Here is a 15,525-nt window from a genome sequence, read left to right on the forward strand (position 1 = left end):
TGGTACACCGGCCGCCTCCCCTCAGTTCTGAGCAATTGCTGTCCTGTTGAAAGGAGGGCTCAATAGAGCCTGGACTTCTAGTGTTTTAAAAGAAACTATGACTCTGGATTTTTATGTGAAATTTATCAGTGTGAAAAACATGCAGACCAAATACACACTGAGGCCAGACCTGCTCAACACACTCCTAGTTTACAAGCTCAACTTTAAAGAATTAGCCACCAGCAATAAGGAAGCTGTGGCAGCTAACCTGCTTCCTGCTTGTTTTCCAATTCCTAACATCTGGGCACATCTTTTCCCCTACCATCTCTGCATACTGAACTATTTGAATTCTGAAATTCACAAGTTTGTACACATCTGCATGATTCTGTTCCAGTTCCTTCTGCCTGTTGAAATCCTGTATATCTTTCACTAGCCAGCTCAAGGTCAGCTTCCTTTGATAGCCCAGACTCTTCATCTCATTCACAGTTCAGTAATGCTCTTCTAGAAACTTTGAGTTTCCACAGTAGTTGTACTTACCTCTTTTTTCTCACTTGTTTCTTCTTCCTCCTATCCTCATGAGTAGGCGATAACCTCTTTCACAGTGGCACAGTGCCCTGCTCATCCTCCCACCCCGCTGTCCCACCTTGGCTACTGAGCTAGCAGTGTGCATAGCTGTGTCCCCCTCCACGCAGAATCCTGTGAAGAGAGGTCCCATGGCAGATTCTTGAGCAGAAAGGCTGGGTTTGAAGTAGGACCCGGGTTGGAATCCCAGCTTTGCTGCTTACCAGCTTTGTGAGTGTCAGGAGGTTAAGTCACCTCCCTGAGGCTCAGTTTCCTCATTTGTAAAACGCTTAACCTTGCAGAGTGGAAGGGGTGGTGTGTGAATGAGCTTATTAGCACCATGCCTGACACATGGAGTGTGTGCAAGAAATACCAGTTGTCCTTCTTGTTCTTGTCATCTTTGTTTTTGCCACCACCTTGCATGGAGTAGGCATTCAGCAAGGATTGAATAGGTTTAATGTAAATGTGCCTCTCTCAACATCTCTCCCCTGAGGTGCTTCCATCTGAGACAATCAGATTTGTGCTATTCTGGTATTCATGAGTGTATGTCAGGTGTCTGATGACCATCTCTCTGCCCTTTATGTCCTGAATCCCCAAAGAGCAGTCCCCCTTTATCCTTCCTCTTGCCTCTACCTCCTGGAATCTCTCTGCTTGGGTCCTGCCTCTAGCTGTTCTGCCCCGCATCTATCAGCACTGATAGAGGCACAAAGCTGGCCTGGCTGCATCTCACAGCTATAAACCTTCCATGTGTCCGTTCTCTGCTAGATTCACAGAGAAAAAAGGCTAAGTCCACAACGCTGCTTTGAAAAAGGTCAGAGTCTAATGTTGAAGATAAGGAAAGCATATAGTGGAAGGAAGAAGAAAATAAGTTAGAAAACAGAGGTAAACACTAATTAGTGTGGGAGTTCAAAGGTGAAAGAGGCTAGATATGAGAAAATCCAGAAAACCTTCTTGGAGGAGATGACTTCTTATGAGCGTCAAAGAGAAAATAGGGGTTAAAGTTTCTCTGTCCCTCCTTTACCCTTAACCTGGAGTAGGGGGCAGTCCACCTCATCATCCTTTAAGGTACATGCAGTAAATCGTCAGTATGTGAAAACAAAGACACCCCCTGAAGCGAAGTGTCCATTCTGGAATCAGCACAAAGTTTGGAAACATTTCCAGGGTTCATCCCTTGCTCTGATCCCTTCCTTGAAGGTTCAACAAGACTGAGCTGCTGGTGGTCCCTGCCAAGCCTCCTCAGCCAGAGAAAAGTGCTCCTCAGGGCAGCAAAGGGTGGGTAGCCTCAGGGGACTCTCCCGATCAACAGGTTACTTCATCACTGAACAAGGCATGAGGGTGCAATGTTACTTTTCTGCCCAGGAGACTGTACTTTGCAGCGCCACACGTTATCAAGTACAGCAAAGGGGAGTGGGGGACCTCTGAACAAGGAGATAGAAACCTCCACTCCTCTCAGTGGGATTCCGTAGAGAGAAGTGAGTTGAATTAGTGGCAAGTTGAGTTATATAACTTGTCATCGACTTGGAGAAAGTCTAGACTTCTTGACAGGCATCTTAGTCAGCTCAGGCTGCCATAACAAAGTACCACAGACCAGGAGACTTAAACAGGCTGGGAAGTTCAAGATCAAGGTGCTGACAGGCTTGGTTTCTGGTGAGGCCTCTCTTCCCCGGCTTAATGAGGGCTATCTTCTCATTTTGTTGTCACATGGCCCAGAGAGAGAGTTTCAGTGTCTCTTCCTCTTCTTACAAAGACGCCAACCCTATTGGATTAGGGCCTCATCCTTTTGAACTCGTTTCACCTTAATTACCTCGTTAGAGGCCCCTATCTCCAAACACAGTCACACCGGTGACTAGGTCTTCAACATAGGGTTTCTGCTAGGGGGACACAATTCGGTCCATAACAACAGGACACACACATTTTGTTGATCATATCACCACTGCTAGCTACTTGGCACTTCTGTCCCTCCCTGAATGGCAACCTGCTCCCTGGCCAACCCTAATCTTCCCCATTTTTAAAACATTTCACACTCTTTCCAGGCCCCATGAGCTTTGTACATGCTTCCCCTCTTCCTGAAATTTCTCCTCTCCTGGCTGACTCCTGCTTTCCCTGAGAACCAAACCCCATTTCCTCCACAGGAAAACCTTCTGAACACCCTGGTTGTCCGGGGGGCTCTGGGGTCCTTCTTCAACCCCTACCATCACTGGACTCCAATGGTTAATATTCTCATCTGTCTCCCTGGACTCCTCAAGTTCATAGTTGTGTCCATTATGTCCCCAGGGCCTAGCAGAGAATCAGTAAATATCTGTTAGTTTCCAGGAATGCCTGTAGACACTGACAGTTCCCTCCCCAGTTGGTGTCCTGTCTCCCACCCCACCCACCCCCCCCCTGTGGCATTTAAAGCCAAGGGGCCTTGTGAGCACACGGATGACAGCAGCCAGTTCTGCTCAGTAGGGCAGGGGTGATGGCCTTCCCGCCAGAGAGGGAGTCTAGGCATTGGGCTCTTCCTGGTTATATGCAAACAGAGTCATCTGGGTTACATTAGCTCCACTGTAAACAGCCCTTAACAAAACCGGGGGCTGGGAAAAAATAGGAGGTAAATGGAGGGGACCTTTCCCACCCTGTGCGAAAAGACAAGGCAAGAAAGGGCTGGATGGAATCAGAGTGGAAACCGGCCCCTAGGGAGGTCTGCTCTCTCCAGGGCAGGACGGATGGGGGCTGGAGTCGGGGGGAGAGGGAGGCTGTTGGACAGGGAACACCTCCCAAACAGGCAGCGCGGGAGGGAGGGCTGGTTCTTCGTTTGAGGACCTAAAAGACCTCTTTGGCCCTCGGACTTTCCCTGTGGGGCACAAGGCACAGTGGGGGCTGTCTGTGCCATCCCCCCTGAAACAAAGCCCGCCGCTCCATTGGGCGGCTCTGACTCTGCAGAGGACAACAGTGACTGTTTTGTGCATGTGTGTTTGTGCGTCTGTGCTCCAAGCAGCTGGCCCCCCACGAGGCCCAGGAGCAGCAGGAGCTGAGGGCTTGCCTGCGCTGGCGTCGCCTCCAGGACGAGGTGCAGAACTCCCCGGAGGAAATGCAGGTGTTGAGGTAAAGCCCCCATGATCCTGTCACCTTCCTGTCCTCCCTGTCACGCTCCTGCTTCCCTTCAAGGCACATTCAGGCCATCTCTTAAATCTGCTGGGTTTCCTTTTTAATTTAAATTGGGCTAGATTACTCATCCTCCCAGGGATGTGACTGTTAACATTTTAAGTCTTTCAGGGCGTGGGTTTGGATTTGCCTTCTGACATTTTCCTGGTATCTGTGTTCAGGAAAAAAACTAACACAGGGCCATTTCCAGGATCAAATTCTTCATTTGAAGTTCTAATAGTCACTTTACACGGTGACCGTTGACTTGGAGAAGGTGAGGGTCTGGTAGCCTGGCAGACAGTAACCCTTTAAAGCCAAAAGGAGAAAAGAAAAAAAAAAAAAAGCCTTTAGGAAAATATTGATTCCTAAGTGTTTAGTAGTAACAGATGTTTGTGTCAATGGGGCCTTTTGTTCCGGCTGGGTCCCCGGCAGGAGGCCACTCCCGTGCTGGTGGGAGGATTCTACTCTTGGCTCCCTGGTTTTATTTTCAGAGCGTGTCTTGCAGCACTTGTAGGATTACTTCTCGCCATTTCACCATTTTTTTTTTTTTTTTTGGGTTTCTCTTCTCTCCTTTTCTTCACTTCTCTAAATAGTTGTTTATCTGAAACCTTGAGCCTAGGCCCCAGGAGCACTGTGGTTACTATGGCAACAGAAGCTTTCCTCCTGCCCCCCTGTTGACTGGAGCCAAGCCTTTGGAATCTGCAGTCAGACAGGTGGGAAGGCGGCCATCCAGGGATCGCCCCTTATTTTAGATGGCAGCCCCCAGGGCCAGTCTACCGCCTGGGTAGAAGCCTGCCTGGACCAGTTCTGTTGCCACTTGTTTTTCAATAAAACCCCCCTCTGCAGTGACTGCACGCTAAGGCCGAGGTCTGAGGGAAATGCCGAGCCCAGCCTGACCCCGGAGAGGCTGGCCAGTGCTTTTGTGCAGCAGCGCTGGGTGTGGCCGCTCTTCCCAGGGAGATGTCTTCCCTCGCACACTAACCACAGGCGTCAGCTGACTCATCCATTGTTTAGGAGCCAGGACCCTGCCCTCCCCACCCAGTGCCACTATGAGCATCCTTTCCCTCAGCTGCCAGAATGGTGACACCCATGGCCACTGTGGATAGGGTCCCCGCTCTCTCGGAACTTTCACTCAGCAGAGACCCTCTTGTGTGCACAGCTAGTTACAAGCAGTAAGAAGCTGATGTGACGGGAACCTGGAGATTTATAGTAGGGAGGGTGGGGAGTGCCTCTTGGAGGAGCACCAAGGCCTGGAGGCAGGAAAGGGCCTGGCATGCTGGGGTGGAGGAAGAAAGGACGGTGGTGGTGCGGTTGGAAGGTCGGGAGAGGCGGGTGGGAGCTGAATCATCCGGCGTTGTCCTGAGTTGCTCCAGGGCCTTACGGACAGAGGATCTGATCTGTCTGGTGTTTTTACACTGCTTCCCTGGCCACTGTGTGGCATGGACTGCAGGCAGCAGATGAAAAGCAAAGAGAAGGGTTCGAAGGCTGCGGTAGTTCACACTAGCGGTCCTGGTGGCAGTGGGGTAGACGCAGGAAGCAGACCTGTTTAAGACATGCTTTGGCAGTGGAAGTGGCAGGTCTTTGGTCTATTGAATATGGAGAAAAGGAAAATGAAAGTGTCCAGAATGACTTCTAGGCTTTTGACTTGAGCAGCTGGGTAGACAGATGGTGATGCCATTTGGTGAGATGGTAAAGACTTTGGGAGGAGCAGGCTTTGGAGGGAAGAATAAAGATTTCGGTCTTGCGTGTTGTTAACTTTGATGTGCCAAATAGACATTCAGTATGGAGAATGCAGTGGGGTTTACAAGTCAGGAGCTCAGTGGAGAGACTGAAACATTCACCCTATGGATACTTACAATTCTGAGCCCGTTGAAATCAGCAGGTAGAAAAAAAAAGTGAGAGAAGAGGTTGGGAGGAAGATGAAGAGTCAGCAGAGAAACTGGGAAAATCAATGTAGAGAAAACCCAGAGGCCAGGAGTCATGGAACCCAGGAAAGAAGATGAGTCAAGAAGGTGAAGTGGGGTGTCAGATGTTGCTGAGGGGGTTGTAAAAGGGATGGAGAGAAGTGACCTTTGTTTGGATCACATGAAAGATGTTGGTGACCTTGACATGCATGCATTTATTCATGAGTTGTGGAGAAGGGAGTCAGATTGAAGTGGGTAGAGAGTGAATGGGAGGTCAGGAAGCAGAGACACTGAGTCTGGGCTTTGTGAGAGGAGTTGTGCTGGGAGGGGAGCAAGGTGAGAGCCTGGGAGGTTTGTTTTAAGGAGGCTGATGCAGGAACAGACTGGTGTATGAGCTGTGTAACTTCACCAATCCCGCCAAGACTCAAGGCTCTCAAGACTCAGTTTCCCCGCTTTCCAAGTCTCTAAGTCCCTTCGATGCTTCCAGTTCTGAATGACCACAGACCATCCAAGTGGGTAAGGATATTATAGCTAAAGTTAGTTGACGAAATGTGTTCCCAACATATAAACAGCCAGATGTCCACTGGGAAGTCAGTACACACATGCAGAGAGCCTTGTCTCAGGGGTTCATGGAACTTCTGACGTCCAAGAGCTTTTCCTTTGTGTGTGGAGCTGGGAGAAGGAATACACTATTTTTAGACCCTTGTGCTAGAATGCTTATTATGGCATTTGTTTTTCTTAGTATTCAGAAATTGTGTTTGCCTAAATTTAGGCTAACCATGAAATGAGTGCATTTGAAAGATTGTTGCACATCAGTATGGAAAATATTGTTATCAGATGCACTTACAATGAAGAGGAAATGTTTCTGAACCTGCCCTGAATTGTATAGTCTCAGTTCAGTTTACTCGCATCCCTTAGAATTCTCCTTTAGATAGGCACAGAGAACCTAGAATGACAGAAAGTGGAAGGAAAAACCAGGGTTGTAAAAATTTATTCTCAGATTTTTGTTTTAATACACAAATAAGACCTTGGGAAAGAAGTCTCATAAAATGATAATCAAAGATGCTATCTTTTTCCCCTTTATTTTAAGATACCCCATGGTCTTGAAATAATGGACCAAGAACAATTTAGAAGTCTTGGCTTCACATTGCCAGATGCAACGGAAACTTCAACTTATCTTTGCAATAACTTTCAACATGGTTGACCACTCTTTCTAAAAACACTTTCTTCTCTTGGCTTCTGTGTCACAGTCTCCTTGATTACCTTCTGCTTCACTGATGGTCCTTCCTCACCTCTCCTGCTGGCTATTTCACATCTTCACTTAGGTGACTCATGGTTTTGAAAGACTGGTTAAGGTGTCCAACATCATATAGCTGATTAAGAGCAGAGTGGGAGTTGAAATAATCCTCTTTTCCCTACCCTATCTCCTTGACTCTGAAGAACTCGATATAGCATTTAGTTGTAGTAAAAGAAAAAAAGAAAGAAAGAATGAAAGAAAACTCCAGGTATCTTGAACTGTGGAAGGACATGAAGGTTGTGTTGAAAAAAGAATTCTTAGACCAAAGCATCTTTGTGTTTTTACACATGAGTGTGTCTGATTATTTCAGTCAATATAGGGAAACAGCAAATTCAATGTTGTGTTGATGATATTAAAGGAATATTAACAAAGTGAGAAGAGAAAAATTAAAATTATGTTTGTCTCTGATTTGCTAATTTCAGTCATGTATAAGACCTGTTCCATTTGTACCTTCCATATTCCCAGTGTTGAATTACAGCTCTCATCAAATGTGTCTTAAATCGACCTAGTGGTAAGTTTTATTTGGTTACAGCAGTTCCTTGTGTTTTCCTAGCTCTCTCAGCCTTCACTGGCTGGGGAGCCTGTACCGTGCCTGCAGGCTCCTAAGGCACAGTTTCAAAAGGCTAGGGTCACATTACTGCTGGCTCCATGCCTTTTCTCATTTGTTAATTATTAAAACGCCTTTCCCATAGACGAGACCCCAGTGGCTATCTCCAGACCCTCCCTCACCTCTCCACCACCCCGGGCAGAACCGTTCAGCCTGCAAAGCCTGATCTTACTGCCGTTCCACTCTCCCCTGCCTGGCAGCCACCGCTTTACTCTGTCCTATTCCTTTCCCCAACCCCCAGCCTAAAAGCCCCTCCCTTGTCCAGTGTAGCAGCCATGACTCTTGATAAGCAAGGTGCCTTCTGAAAGGCTCCCGTGCCTCTGGTCTCCAGGGTATAGCTACATCCGGCCTCTTCCAAGTGCTTTCAGTTAGCGTATCATGACTGGCCAGCGGGATGGAAGAGCTCCGATGGCAGGGTCAGAAGAAATCTCTGTTGGTTTTTATTGTTTGTGATTTATTATCACTTCCCCCCTTTTCTGGATTCATTGTTAAAAGTCAAGCTCGTGCTGAGAAAACCTTAAAATATATCATGTTGAAGAGGTGCTGACAAGCCCAGAGTCTGACGTGGCTCTTTCTAGCTACTGCCTCCACAGTTGATATGGTTCTAGAGAAATGTGAGCTCTTTTCCTATCTTCCTCGTGAATCCCCCGCTGCTCCCCCCGCCCCATTACAAAGACATCCCATAATAAGAAGAAACCCTTCAAGTCTGTAACTCTATCTATGGCCAAAATGGAATGTTCCTGACACAAGTCCTTTGAATTTGCACAGTACCTAAGCACTGCTTTCCATTTTTCCCTTAAAAGCCTATGTGTAAACCTTCTCTAGTATGCATGAAGTCTTCACCTTTAAAGTTTTTCTCAAAATTCTTATTTCTAATCCTTCAAGAACACAGCAATCTTTTCCCACCCACGTGTGGGAACGTGTCCATCCACAGCCACACAAGCCTTTCTCATGGAAAAACTCCAGCCCAGAGTGTCAGTCTTCACCACTGCTCCTCCACCCTGAGCATGAACACTCCTCGGAATTCTTCTTTCAGTCTTCACTGGTCCTGTGGGCACAAATAAATCCCTTCGCTCCTCCTTGGGCAGCTCCCTTCTGTGTTGCCTTTGGTATCTATTCCAGACCTTCCCCACCCTCCCTTCCTTCTCTTGCTCCTGCCCCAGAGGAAAGACTGAAGCCACCAGCCTTTGATTCTGTAAGCACATCAGCATCCATGTCTATCCTGACCTCTCAGATGTCTGAGTGCCATCCTGACAGTCTCAGTACAGCTAAAGAGAAATGTCTGTTTCCAGAAACAGAACTAGAAATGAATATGCCTTGATGCATATCACAGAGCTACATATATGAGTAAGCTTTAGACCCCTCTGCCTATAAGGGAGATGCGAAGGAAGATTAGCATACCATGGAAGAAGTTCCCGTCACTTTGGACATGAACCGGGTCACAAGTCTAGGGAAAATTGTTCCTAAGGGCCCGGTGCCCTTATGATCACCAGATTCTGTAAACATAGTTTACCTTATTAGGCTTAACTCATTAGGCTCCTCTCCTCTTAATCTTACCGTATTAGGCTCCTCTGCTTGGTTTGGTACTGTTAATAACTCTTTCCTTCTGGAAATTTCTATCACCTGACTTTCATGGCTGCCCCTCTTCTGGTTCTCCTCGGTCCCCTCTGCCGTCCCCCTTCCATCTCCTTCACAGGCTTCATCTTCCTGTACTTAGAGTTGGCCTTCCCTAGGGGACCCCCTCCCGACTGCTCATCCTCCTGGAGTGGTTTCATTTAAACACTTTCTCTTAGGGGGGTTCCTCCGAAGCAGATGAAATTCTTGTCAAAGAGATTTGTTAGGAAGAAGTCTCAGAAGGGGAAAATGGAAGGGAGAATGGATGGCCAAGCCGGGTGCCATGATATCAAGTCAGGTTATACAGGAGTGCTCTGGAGGCAGTGTGGGTCAGCTTCAGAGTGGTCACCATCAGGGGCAAGGAGCCCAGAGTGTGAACGTTCCAGCACCTGTCATCATTGCTGAGAGAGAAATACATTCCAGGTGCTTCTGGTTCTTGTGTTCACAGGCGAAATAGGCTCAGGCAACCTGAGGGTCACATCTGACAAAGAGTCACAGAGAACATGCCAAGAGCTTACGTGAACACAAATGATGAAAGGGTCCCATGGGATATGAGTGAGGCATGGGCACAGCTGGCCACACCTGTCATCTGTGCTGCAGGCTCCCAAACCTCCAACTCTCTCTTAAAGATCAGATGTGAATGCTGAACTGTCCATATGACACCATCCCTCCCTGGTGGCTCAGATGGCAAAGAATCTGCCTGCAATGCTGGAGACCCAGGTTCCATCCCTGGGTTGGGAAGATCCCCTGGTGAAGGGAATGGTTACCTACTCTAGTATTCTTGCCTGGAGAATCCCCATGGACAGAGGAGCTTGGTGGGCTACAGTCCATGGGATCGCAAAGAGTCAGACACAACTGAGCAACTAACATCTTCCATTTTTCTTCTTTCTTTCTCCCTGTAGCCTGCTGGGCTCTTCTGTCCATAGGGGTTCTCCAGGCAAGAATACTAAATGCTGGGTGCTTGATAAATGCTGAAGTGAATGTTGTAGACAACATGATCTCTGTCTGAGTTTCTTTGTATATTATTCAAAGTTGAAATATTGTTCACAAGAGAGTAGATAGACAAATTCTAGGCTGCATCCTCAGAATTCAAAGAGCTAAGAGTTTAATATTTGTAAGCTTATTTAGAAAGGGCCATTCAGAAGATGTGAGGCTTGAGCTTGGAGGGTAAGAGAGAATTGCATTGACGCTAGTAAAGCAGTGAAGGGAAAGGAGCTCAATGAGCAAAGCCTGGCAGGCATAAACAGTGAATTGATTGTGGACATAGCCATTAAGTGAGAAATGACTAGGAGAACCGTTAAGAACTTATGAGACTGAAGGTGGACCAGGCTGAGTAATGGAGTTCCTTTGATGCCAAATTCAAGAGTTTGCATGTGACTGTCTAGGCAGTGGGAAACTTTTTTCAGTTCCAAGAATGACATAGTGAAAATGGAATTCTGGGAAGATTACCCAGCCTTTGGGATAACATACAATCAGAGAGAGAGTGTAGAGAGGCCAGATAGAATTAGATGGCTGTTTTAGGCTCAGAGGTTAAAGCTTCTTCCTGCAATGCAGGAGACCTGTGTTCGATCCCTGGGTCGGGAAGATCCCCTGGAGAAGGAAATGGCAACCCACTCCAGTTTTCTTGCCTGGAGAATCCCATGGACGGAGGAGTTTGGTGGGCTACAGTCCATGGGGTCACAAAGAGTCAGACACAACTGAGCGACTTCACTTTCACTTTCAGGAACCCAGACCTGAGATTTGAAGAGCTTGGGACCCTCTTCTTAAATGGTCATTTGGGGTTTTTCAAAACTGATTGAAATGTCCATACAGCTTCAAGACAGCTTCTAATAAAAGGATGTAAAGCTGTCTCTGATCCTAGATAAGGACCAACCCAATATAGGAACTGGTTGAATACGTGAGCTTTGTGAAGTTTGTTACGACTTGAACAAGGTGAAGGGCAACAGTCCCAGTGCCTTCTTGGCCAAGATCTAGTCTACCCTGCCTCTTTTTAGAAAAAAAAAAATCGTCTGAGGATGCAGACCTAAACTCCCCAGAGCTCATTAGTGCTCAGTTCTCAACCCAGGAAAAGTAGCATCGGGTTAAGTCAGCCCTGAAGCCAAACGCCTGGATTTGAGTGCAGTGTTGACTCTACTTGCTATGTGACCTTGAGAGAGGTGCACAAGCGTACTGATCTTAGCTCCTCACGGCAGGATGGGAATATGTGACCTTGAGAGAGGTGCACAACCGTACTGATCTTAGCTCCTCACGGCAGGATGGGAATAGTAACACAACAGTTTCCACTTTGTAGGTGAATGTGAGCAATAAATGTGATGAGTACATACAAATCATTTAGAACACATGCGTTAGACTAAATCACAGGAAATTGCCATTTTGATGCATCTAAAATGACTGACTATTGTGAATTTCCTGTGGTTCAACTTATAGTAAATACTCAACACGTGTTAGGTACTGTCATCTAGACCCTCTGGCACCAGGTAAATGTTTGCTCAACGAGTGACAGAGGGCTCAAGGACACAGCCCCATGGCCAGCCTCACTCTCTCCTGGTTTTTTCTGGCTTCTGTCTCTTCTTTTGTGGCTGCCACCCTCCAGCTGGCGACCATGGAGGCACCCGGCTCCTGTCTCTTTACCAAACAGAGCCTAGAAACACCTACCTTTCCTCCTCACAAACTTAGAATTGGCTGGAATGTTCCAAAGTGAATTTTGCTAAGAAGTTAAGAGAATTTTTTCTTCTAGATAGTTATTGGCCACACCCCACACAGCATGTGGGTTCTTAGTTCCCCAACCAGAGGTTGAACCTGAGCTCCCTGTAGTGGAAGTTCAGAGCTTCTACCACTGGACTCCCAGGGAATTCCCAGGAGAGCATTTTTTTTAAAAGTAGAAGAACGCCTGGTTACAAATAGAAAGGGTAAGATTAAAAGCAAACACACCACGCCACCACCCCCACCCCCCAAAAAAATCTGAACATTAAACAAAGATGCTCAAATGAACAGCCTGAGGAAAGAATTAACTTGGCAATGCTTCTAAGACTGTTGGGAACCTACTTCTGGTCTAATCTCTACAAAAGGGCCACCCTGGTGTCCCCTCTGGCTCTGCTCTGTACAGCTTCCCTGGCCTCTATGCAGAATCTGACTACAGCCCTGAGAAGAAAAACGTTCTTTGGTCTATGGGCTTCAGGAGTTCTTGACCGAGCTCAGACCACTAGCACTGGCCTGTGAGGCTCTCGATATCTGTATCTTGGAGCTCTTGCCCTCCACCCTCCATCACCCAGGCTCAAGGTCCCCTCCACCCCATTATCCCTGTCTGCTTTACTGTTTCTGTTTTTTTATTGTTGTTTTTAATTTGAATCACACATGCTGGGCAGCTATCTGTATAGTCTGCTTCTACCCTTTCGTGACAGGAGGTTGCTGTACCTGTGCCAGCATTTTCTGAAAAACTGGAGGGGCTCCCAGCCAACTAGAAACAGACCCTGCCCTTTCCTGTCTCAAAGGCCAGCTCCACCCCCTTGAGCTGCCCACTCAGTTCCTGAGGGTGGAGGGACACCCTCAGCTCACACTTCTTTTACCCAGCAAAGATGACAGACACATCCTGAATAGTTGACTCAAATAACCCTTCCTTCTTCATTTTTCAGACCATTCTCTAGTTACTCATCACTCAAGTATTTCTAAGGGAGGGGTAGAATTCTCTTTGATAGGCCCATAGTTACATATGTAATATACCTGATGTTTCCTTTTTGCAATAGCATTTAGTAGACTACATTCTTTTTAAATATAGAAAAACATAAAGAAGAAATAAAGTAGTTCATAAGCACTACTAGTTAACCATGTTTAAAAAAAAATAAAGAAAACTCAGTAGCATTTAGTAGACTACATTCTTTTTAAATATAGAAAAACATAAAGAAGAAATAAAGTAGTTCATAAGCACTACTAGTTAACCATGTTTAAAAAAAAAAAAAGAAAACTCGGTTTCAGTTTCAGTTCAGTCGCTCAGTCGTGTCTGACTCTTTGCGACCCCATGGACTGCAGCACGCCAAGGCCTCCCTGTCCATCACCAACTCCCAGAGTCCATCCAAACCCATGTCCATTGAGTCGGTGATGCCATCCAGCCATCTCATCCTCTGTCATCCCCTTCTCCTCCTGCCCTCAATCTTTCCCAGCATCAGGGTCTTTTCAGATGAATCAGCTCTTCTCATCAGGTGGCCAAAGTACTGGAGTTTCAGCTTCAGCATCAGTCCTTCCAATGAACATTCAGGACTGATTTCCTTTAGGATGGACTGGTTGGATCTCCATGCAGTCCATGGGACTCTCAAGAGTCTTCTCCAACACCACAGTTCAAAAGTATCAATTCTTCTGCGCTTAGCTTTCTTTATAGTCCAACTCTCACATCCATACTTGACTACTGGAAAAACCATAGCCTTGACTAGACGGGCCTTTGTTAGAAAAGTATAAAATTCCATCCCTACCACTGCAGTCCTCACCCTGAGATAATCATGTTGTCTTGTGAATCCTTTGGAAAATAAGCCTTATAAGCATATATGCATAATTTTTCTCTATTGCAACCCTGTGGGGTACTGATTCATTATAACACTATTTGCTTATGAAATATTTTCCTAAAAAATAATTCCTATATTACATAAACCACTCTATAACAGTTCACTCCTATTTTGCTCATCCTCTGAGGATATCTCACGCCCTCAGCCAATTTTAGCACTATCTACATTACATTCTTGGGTAATGAGTATTAATTTGCCATTCAGAAAAACTCTGAACCAGTGAGTACTTTTGCCTGTAATCTCCTGTAATCCTAAATTGACTCTCTTCTACAGATTATTTGTTTACTCCTCATATGCTTTGCATTTAGTTTGTGTTTTGGCCAATTGTTTTGACCAAGAATGACTGACAAAAGCTGTACAACTATTTGATTGAACCTGCTTCAAAGACACAAGAGAAGAATATCTTGGTGGTGGTTTAGTCACTAAGTCATGTCCGACTCTTTCGACACCATGGACTGTAACCTGCCAGGCTCCTCTGTCCATGGGATTCTTTAGTCATGAGTACTGGAGTGGGTTGCCATTTCCTTCTCCAGGGGATCTTCCTGAGCCAGGAATCGAACCTGGGTCTCCTGCATTGCAGGCAGATTCTTTACTGACTGAGCTACAAGGGTAGCCCAAAATATTAACAAATAGTAAAAAAAAATTTTACTATGTAAAATTTTTTAATAAACCCAATTTCATAGTGGCTCCTCCCCTTTTCAAGTCAATGGTTGAGGAGAGAAGGGATAAAAAAGAGGGATTGTATTTCTGTTAAACATTGTACTGTAGGGTCTAGTCAAAGTAACTAGCCAAGAAAGTAAAATAAAAGACATTCACATTGGAAAGGAAGAAGTAAACTATCTTTTTATGGATGACATAATCTATATGGAAAATTCTAAAGAATCCACCCCAAACACTGTTAAAACTAATAAACAAGCTCATTAAGATTGCAAGATACAAGAGCAGTATACAGAACATGGTTGTGCTTCTTTCTGTTTTAATTAAATATTTTGTTAGTTTCAGGTGTACAGCAAAGTGATTCAGTGATTATATATATATGTGATTATATATATATATATATACACACACACACACACACACACACACACACACACAGATGCTGTGCTCACGTGTGTGCTCAATCACGTCCAACTCTTTGCGATGCCATGGACTCTAGCCCACCAGGCTCCTCTGTCCATGGGATTTTCTAGGCAGGAATACTGGAGTTGGTTGCCATTTCCTTTGCCAGGAGATCTTCCCCACCCAGGGACTGAACTGTCTTTTGCATCTCCTGCACTGGCAGCAGTTTATTTACCACTAAGCCCAAGAAGCAATGGCACCCCACTCCAGTACTCTTGCCTGGAAGATCCTATGGATGGAAGAGCCTGATGGGCTACGGTCCATGGGGTCGCTGGGAGTCGGATGTGACTGAATGACTTCACTTTCACTTTTCACTTTCATGCATTGGAGAAGGAAATGGCAACCCACTCCAATGTTCTTGACTGGAGAATCCCAGGGATGGAGGAGCCTGGTGGGCTGCCGTCTATGAGGTCACACAGAGTCGACTGACGCGACTTAGCAGCAGCAAGCCCAAGAAAGACAGATATCTTTTTCACATTATTTTCCATTTAAGTTATTTTCAAGATATTGACTATAATTCCCTGTGCTATACAGTAAATCCTATTGTTTATCTACTTTATATATGGTAATGTATATCTGTTAAGCCCAAATTCCCAATTTATCTCTCTCCTTGACTTCCCCTCTGATAACCATAAGTTTGTTTTCTATGCCTATGAGTCTGTTTCTCTTTTATAAATAAGTTAATTTCTACTATTTTTTAGATTCCACATTATAAGTGATATCATATAATATTAGTCCTTCTCTGTCTGATTTACTTCACTTAGTATG

General features: G+C 45.8%; 1 protein-coding gene across 12 annotated transcripts in view; it reads left to right on the forward strand.

The window, feature by feature from the left end:
- Window positions 1-15,525, forward strand: part of AOPEP (aminopeptidase O (putative)) — a 423,192-nt gene that overhangs the window by 251,151 nt on the left and 156,516 nt on the right. For 9 of the 12 annotated variants that reach the window (XM_025281992.3, XM_044940256.2, XM_044940257.2 and 6 more), the window contains one exon: window positions 3,515-3,624. In XM_025281992.3, the coding sequence (XP_025137777.3) occupies window positions 3,515-3,624 (110 nt within the window). The remainder of the gene's footprint in view (window positions 1-3,514; window positions 3,625-15,525) is intronic. The other 3 variants (XM_044940258.2, XM_044940262.2, XM_044940255.2) reach the window with 1 other exon arrangement.

Source organism: Bubalus bubalis, chromosome 3 (assembly GCF_019923935.1).
Source record: "Bubalus bubalis isolate 160015118507 breed Murrah chromosome 3, NDDB_SH_1, whole genome shotgun sequence".
Lineage (NCBI taxonomy): Eukaryota > Metazoa > Chordata > Mammalia > Artiodactyla > Bovidae > Bubalus > Bubalus bubalis.